This window comes from the organism of the source record quoted next, unplaced genomic scaffold, assembly GCF_019419815.1.
Source record: "Pyrus x bretschneideri cultivar Hongxiangsu unplaced genomic scaffold, Pyrus_bretschneideri_v1 Contig47, whole genome shotgun sequence".
NCBI lineage: Eukaryota > Viridiplantae > Streptophyta > Magnoliopsida > Rosales > Rosaceae > Pyrus > Pyrus x bretschneideri.
In genome coordinates, this window is record NW_025999784.1 from 51,021 (window position 1) to 59,322 (window position 8,302).

Sequence of the window (8,302 nt, forward strand, 5' to 3'; positions counted from 1 at the left end):
TGATCGTATGAATCCGAACATCTGTGGTCAAATTCCTCCAGCCAAACTTGCCGCCATGTGTGTGCATCACTCAGCCAAACCTTCTTAGTCTTGGTTAATTGATTATGGTGCCACTTCCCACATCACCAATGATGTTGCTAATATTTCTTCCCCTACTCCCCACATTGGAAAGGATAAAGTGTATATTGGAGATGGTAAAGGCTTATTTGTCCATAATATGGGTCCATCATCTCTACACACTCCTCATACTTCCTTTAAGCTGAGAAATGTTTTACATGTTCTTTTCATGAAACATAATCTCTTGTCTGCTTATCAATTTCTTAAGGATAATAATTGTTCATTGACTCTTGACCCTTATGGATCCACTATCAAGGATCGTAAATGCTTTTGCGAGGACTAGTTAGGGATGGATTCTACCCCTTTCAAGGTTCCAGCAGCTCTCATATTTCTCCACCTTCAGCTTTCTTAGCATCAAAACTCCTATCAAAGTATGGCACAAGCGCTTGGGTCATCCTTCCTCCTCAATTTTTAGATGGGTAATATCCACCAGTAATTTTGTACTGTAAGGCAAGATCGCTGTTGATTTTTTATGCTCGGATTGTGCACTAGCTAAGAACCACAAGCTTCATTTTGCAGTGGCTTCTTCATCAACTCAAAGTCTTCAACTTCTGCATTGTGATCTGTGGGGACCTGCCTCTGTTACATCTAATAGTGGTTTCAAGTATTACTTACTCCTTGTTGATGACTTTAGCAAATATAGTTGGTTCTTTCCATTGCAGTCAAAGTCAAATGTTACATTTGTTACATTCAAAAACTATGTAGAAAACTTACTTGGAAATAAAATCAAGGTTCTGCATTCAGATTCAAGGGGTGAATTTACTGGTCATTCTCTTGCATCATTTCTTAATGAACATGGTATACTACATCAATTTAGTTGTCCACATACCCTGAACAAAATGGTTGTGCTAAGAGGATAGCATAAACATCTTGTTGAGACAGCTCGGACTTTGCTTGTTGCCTCCCATGTTCCTCAGGTTTTTTGGGTTGAAGCATTCTCCACTGCCATGTATCTTATTAATAGATTTCCCATTTCTGGTCTTACAAAGTCACATTTGGAACTTATTTTCAATCAGTATCCAGATTACTCTAAACTCAAAATGTTTGGTTGTCAATGTTTTCCATGGCTTAAACCTTATATTCATAGCAAATTGGATGCTAAGAGCAAAAGTTGTGTGTTTTTGGGATATCGTCTTCAACATAAGGGCTATATGTGCCTTGATCCCATCACAAACAGAATCTACATATCAAGACATGTAGTCTTTGATGAAGGTACTTATCCATGTCAATCACTGCAACTCCAGAATTCAAGTTCAGATAGCTTGCCTTCAGTGTATTCTCCATCTTTGGATCTTCACTTCAGCAAACATCTTCACCATTCTGTCACAGGTAGTGTATCTTTAACACCGCAGTGTACTTCCGTACCTGTTCCCCTGTTCATACTACTCAGAACTCAACTTCTACTAGAAATAATTCAGGGAACAATTCAGTGGATACTTCTCAGAGTTCTTCAAGTTCTATCTCCCTCTCAGTATCTTCCCTCTTGCCAACAATTCAGACAAGTCATCCCCCTATTTTTGGAAATTCACATCCTATGATTACAAGATCTAAGGCTGGGATATACAAGTCTAAGGCTTATGCAGCAACAAAACATCCACTTCCAGTTGATCTTGAATTTGTTCCAAGTACTTATTTGCAAGCATCAAAGTATGCTCATTGGAGAGTTGCAATGCAAGATGAATATAATGCTTTAATGTCCACAGGCACTTGGTCCCTTGTTCCTTCCTATTCTTCCCAAAATATAGTTGGTTGTAAGTGGGCATTCTGAGTCAAGAAAAAGCCAGATGGCACTGTTGATAAGTACAAAGCCCGCCTTGTGGCAAAGGGTTTTCATCAACAAGAAGGCATTGACTTTCAAGAAACCTTTCGTCCAGTTACCAAACCGGTCACAATTCGAGTTCTTCTTACACTTGTTGTTCAATACAAATGGTTTTTGAACCAATTAGACATCAGTAATGCCTTTCTTCATGGAGATTTAAAGGAGGATGTTTACATGCAACAACCTCTAGGCTTTATTGATCCACTCTCTCTAAGTTATGTTTGCAAGTTAAGAAAATCTCTGTATGGTTTCAAACAAGCTCCTCAAGCTTGGTGATAAACTCTTTCAAGTTCTGCATACACTTGGGTTCAAACAATCTTCATCTGATGCCTCTTTGTTTGTCCTAAATAGTCCTCAATTGGTTGTTGTTCTCGTTTATGTCGACGATATCCTTGTCACTGGACCCAACTCCTAACTCTGTCAACACTTCATTCAGTAACTGAGTACTCGATTTCTAGTGAAAGACCTTGGTCTTTTACATTATTTCTTGGGATTAGAAGTACACAGATCAAACAAAGGGATATTTCTTCATCAAACCAAGTACTTGCTTGATCTTCTCAAGAAAACAAATATGAAGGGTGAAAAACCTTGTTGTACACTTCTTGGTTCCAAGAAACTGGATCATAGTGGGCCACTCTTGTCAAATCCCACTGAATATCGTTATATAGTTGGTGGCTTACAATACCTTACTTGGACTCGACCGGACCTTGCTTTTGCTGTGAATCAAATATGTCAATTTATGCTTGCTCCAAGGGAACAACACCTTCAGGCAGCCAAACGAGGTCTCAGATTTCTTAAAAGGTCTATTTCACATGGTTTATGGTTCACAAAGGGTCATGTTCACCTCTCAGCATATTCTAATGCTGATTGGGCTGGTTGTACCTTTGATAGGCGTTCAACTAATGGATATTGCGTTTTTCTTTGCTCCAATCTCATTAGCTGGAGTGCCAAGAAACAAAGCACTGTTGCCTACTTATCTACATAGGCTGAATATCATTCTTTAGCTCACACAGCTATAGAAGTCACTTGGGTTTGCAAAATTCTATGTGATCTTCACTTTCCTTTTCCTAAACTGCCTACTTTATGGTGTGGCAATATCTCAGCAATCTCATTAGCATCTATTCCTATTTTTCATGCTCACACCAAATATGTTGAGATCGACTACCGGTACATTCGAGAATTGATCCTGGCAAATATTATCAAAATGCAATTTGTTTGCAGTGAAGACCAATTGGCTGATCTTCACACCAAGTCCTTGTCTAAAAGCAGATTTTCTTATCTGTGTTCCAAGCTTGCAATTGGAATCATTTCTGATTCCCCTCTTTGCTTGAGGGGTGTATTAGGGAGAATGACAAGTCATCTATTTCAATTACTATTAAATAGTGTGTTCAAACTAAATGTAATTAGTTGTGATAATTGGTGAGATTAGTTAAGGTAGTTAAGGGATTAGTTTAGTCAGTTAAGGGTATTAATGTAAATAACTAGTGGCTATATATATCTACTTTTGTGTAAATGATTATTCAGTTAATACAATTGAAAACTTACAGAGGAAGTTTTCAGTTTGTACAACCTTTCCCGTCCCAAAATCCATTTGAACCACAGCCTTGCTTTTGCCATTTTCGGACTCAATCGAGGTAGGCTCAGTTTCCTTCTCTTGACTCTATGTTTAAACAATTTGTTAATGAAAAGGTTCAGATAAAACTGGTTCAGAAGATTAAAACAAACACATACGCACACGCAAGCGCGCAAATCAAAGATGAAATATTGTTTACCTCAACTACGTCTTAGGCGAAATCTTGGTTGGCATTTGAGGTTGGTTCCCATTGTACCAAGGCGTGACTGCTAGACTCGGAAGCAGCAATCTCATTGTTCCAGTGGTTGCAGTTGGCTGCGAGTCTTGAGCCTAGTTAAGTGAAATATTATCAGAATTTAAGAAATGAAGATCTATATGGATAGAACAAGGTTTTCAAGTACATGATCAGCCTATTGATTCTGAAGTCCTTGGTTGGAAACAATGACAGTAGTACGACAGGGAAGTTGAGTCGCAAAAGGTCAACCAATGAAATTTGTTTTATGGTTTACTACATTGGCAATGGTTTCTAGGTTCAGATGAATTTGCCCTCTGGCTAAAGATGTTACGCCACTAGGGTCTTAGGGTCTCTCATAGACAATGCAGCCAATCTGGTGGTTGCATCGTCCTCTTGTGCCTGAATAATGGATAGAGAATCTTGAATCTGAAACTGAAAGTCATACCTAAACTATTGAAGACGGCATATTTAAAAAATTAATAAAATAAAAAACATATACATTTAAACTATAGTTAGACAGAACCTAAGGCTCATCGAATTAAAAAACGTTGTTACCTTTTCTGTCCTAACATCCCTTTGAACCATAGTCTTGCCTTTGCCATTTTCTGGCTCAAATGAGGTAGGCTCAGTTACCTTCTCTTGACTCTATGTTCAAGAAATTGTTAACAAAAAGGCTCAAATATACACTATATTTCTTATAACATCAACCTTGGCATATGCCTTCCTTGAGCTTCTCAGGGCCTTCCTTAGTCCTTCCATCGTTTGCCTTCTTCCATTTATAGCCATCATTTTTAAAATGTTTCTGCACCGTCTTATCAAAAAGAAAAATGGATCCACCTAACACAAATGATGTGTGTCAAGCAAAAATAGGTTTCATATGTTTCCAAATAAAGCAATGCAATGTTCACATGCATCCAAATGATCAACAGTTCAAAACTTATCAAGGGAATTTTCAGCGGACATCCAAATGAATCTTCAAAGAATGATGCAGAAAGAAAAATAAAATTCCTAAAATGCTAAAGAAAGTTAAGTTACAAAAAATAGAAGTAGCACAATCGAAAGATTAGTGATTGATTAATACATAATGTAAACAGCCATAGGTTTCTCATTCCTAAACTCGGGATGTTGTTTATTACATAACTTCATTACAATAAATAATATGCTGATTCTATTTGAATCTAAAAAATTACTCACCTCCACATAAAGCAAAACCAGTCTAACATGGCCAGCACCGTCAGGAGAGAAGGGGAAGGTAAGGTAGCGTTTGGTACGCAGACGGAACGGGACGGGACAGGACGGGACGGGACGGAACGGGACGGGACGGGACGGAACAGATGTTCTGTGTTATGTTTGGTACGCGCAGGACGGAACAAGACGGTTGTTCCGTCCTGCGTTTGGTAGCACATGGACAGAACGGAACCAAAAGATTAAAATGACTAAAATACCCATGTTCCGTCTGTTGTTTGGTACAATTTTATGGGCGGAACGGGACAAGACTCTTATTTTTTTATTTTATTTATTATTATTATTATTTTTATATAAGTTGTTCAAATTTGAACACTATTATCCATTATTTGTTTTTCTTGGTCCAAATTTTAATAGGCATATGTTGTGTTTCACATGCAAACCCCTTTAAAATTTGTAATTTTTCCCGTTTTCTACATCTCCATTCGAATTTTCACCACAAACCCATCAAATTTTATTGTGCAAATTGCAAAACCCACATCCCAATTCAATTTTTAGTCCCTAATTTTGGTCCTTTCAATTGTGGGTTGTTGTTCAGGGAGTTTAGGTTCTACAAACATTAGAATTGGCCTTGTTTAGAAGGACACCCCTCTAAATATTCGCCATTGCAGGAACAAGGCAAACCACATAAGAGCACATGACAAATGTTGAAAAATATATAAGTTTAATGATCATGCATATCGTAAACATTTTAGGGTTTAAACATTTAGAACTTAAACAAAGAAAATGAAATATGCATAACTTAAACATGAAATATCCAAAATCAAACATTCGTCCTGACTTAAAAAACAAATAATGTCTTGCTAAAGTAATAATGAAAACACTTAGAAGTTGATAAAGTTCCCCATACTAAAACCACAAATACTAAAACCCCAAATGCTCAAAGGCTCTCCATAAACACTTTAATGAAATCTGGCTTCTGTGAGTCATCCAAGGTGGTCCAAATACCCATCAGATCGGTTGACTCTTGATAAGCCTGTTATAGATAACAAAGCTTAAGTTTTTTAGAACAAATAAGATATTGATTGCATAAAAAAATAGTTGACATGAGATATTGGTTGACAAGAGATCATGGGGTTAGGAAAAAAATTTGAGAAATTTGTAACTAAATTACAAACTACAATCAAATAGAACGCATGCTATCAATCTTTAAAGTTCACCCTAATATTGTTTTTCAGTCAGCATCACAAGTTTATCTGCAACTATAAGAGATGAGAGGTAAAAAAAATTGAATTCTGAGTTGGTTGGTTGCATGCAAGAATATAGAGCTGCAAACTTATGAGCTATGAGAAGGAAAGATTGAGCCTTATCCTTTTTGCCAAACATTTACTTTTCTGAAAGAACAAGCCAAGTTTTGTTATGTCCCAAATATCTAATACAACCTTAATTGATTGGGAAAATATAAATATACTGAGAGGGTCAAACAGATCAGAAAGAAGTAGGCTTATGGGCATTTCTGAGTAAATTTCCTCACCTGCTTGGCAAGACTGCAAGCCCGGTCAGGAGAATTTAGAATCTCGTAGTAAAACATAGAGAAGTTCAAAGCCAATCCTAAAAATTAGTTTGGCAGGGTTATGTGACAACTTCTTTCAAGGAAAGCAAACCGAAGTAGAACTCAATACTAATACTGCCTTACATAAAAATTGTTGCAATTTAATAATGAAACGTTTTGAATAATCAGTGTCAAAGGCTATGTTGCACAGATTGACACAACTAGGACACAACAACTATAATATAACAGCATTACATATATCAATTTATAATATAAGGAAGTACTCGTGCTAGATGCTAGAACCAAGTGAGGACATTCCCAGAACCTTTCTGTTTCGAAAGGTGAATAGAGCTTGACAAGTTGCTCTTGAAACTATCCACTATTCATACATTGTATACATAATCAGCTGGCCTACCATCAAATTTTACATTCCAACTATGCTACCACATTGTCAAGCACAGAAAACTGAAGCTCTATTAACAATTTACATTAAATCTACGGACTCAACTACAAAAGCATTGCCATGTAATGGATAGTAAAAAATTCATACCCAGTTCATCCAATTCAATCACGATCGGCTCCACACCAAGCCTTTTGAATAACGATTTCACCTCAGATGAGTACCTTCAAACACAATTTCCAGAAAAAAAAACCCAATTCAAATTTCTCGAAAAGAAACCAAATTTACAGCAAAAACAACACCCAAATTGCAAATTTACGAAATTTAATAGCAGAGGAGATTTTGATAAGATGTACTCACGAACACCAAGTTTTGGAATAGACGACAACAGGGTTCTCATCCACCGTCTTCTTAACGCTCTCTTCGAGCCGGGAACCGAAGGAGGAGGAAGCCATGGCCTGAACCGACATGGGTCTCCATCGTCTCGAGCCGCCATGGACGCTGGAAAGGTTGGTGAAAGGAACACAGAAAATGGATGACTTGTTTGCAGACGAAAGAATGCGAGGGGAATTTAGAGAAACGGATGCGAAATTGGTGAGATTATATGAGACTGCCATTGCTGTTGTTGCTGTCTCTCTCTCTCTCTGTCTCTGGCTTCCGCTTTCGTGGAGCTTTTTGCTTGGCTTTTTGAAACTCCATCTGGGTCGTCGTAGGTTTCGGCGACGGCGGCGGCGGTGGAGAGGGTGCGGACGAAGTCGGAGGCGGTGGAGGCGGGTTTTGTGGTTAGGGTTTGGCGGCGGATGAGCAGGAAGGTTGCGAAGGGGAAAGGGATGAAGATGAGCAGGAAGGTTGCGAAGGGGAAAGGGATGCAGAGGTGAAGAGAAACGGCTGAGAAGAAGAGATTTTGTTTTTAGGGTTTGTTAACTGATTTTGAAGTTGTAAATTTTGAAAAAGACCAAGGGTATTTTTGTCTAAAAATATTGGAAATTTCTGTCCCACAGACGTGGAACAACCCGTTCCAGGGTGGGGGTGTGGAACAAAAAATCATCCAAAATCTGTTCCGTGGAACAACGCGTTCCACTCATTTTAGGCACACCAAACGCGGGACAGAACGCCTCGTCCCACTCTGTTCCGTCCCGTCCCGCGTACCAAACGCTACCTAAGGGAACTAAAAAAAAACGAATTTTTAGTTTTCTTTAACCCTTCAAGGATAAATAGTAGATTTAAAATTACAGGGAACAAAACATCAATTGTTACAAATACTACTTTAAATTACCCAATACAATATTTGTTAACAAATGCAATGCAGTAGAAAGTCATACTCGGTTAGTCACTTTCGAGCCGTTTTTCAGCCAAACCATGGTGAATTAGCCATCAAGAAATATATCATTCTCTTCGTGTCATTGAGAAGTATGATTCTC

The 8,302-nt window shown here is 38.1% G+C and overlaps 1 protein-coding gene across 1 annotated transcript; it reads right to left on the reverse strand.

Annotated features, from left to right (window-relative positions):
- Positions 1-5,702: 5,702 nt before the first annotated feature.
- Positions 5,703-7,963, reverse strand: LOC103955917 (monothiol glutaredoxin-S12, chloroplastic-like). The gene is made up of 4 exons (XM_009367829.2): positions 7,242-7,963; positions 7,032-7,105; positions 6,464-6,540; positions 5,703-5,965 (listed from the first exon to the last, which is right to left on the reverse strand). Exons 1-4 carry the CDS (start codon positions 7,496-7,498, stop codon positions 5,870-5,872), a joined length of 504 nt encoding a protein of 167 aa, XP_009366104.2. The 5' UTR covers positions 7,499-7,963; the 3' UTR covers positions 5,703-5,869.
- Positions 7,964-8,302: the final 339 nt, after the last annotated feature.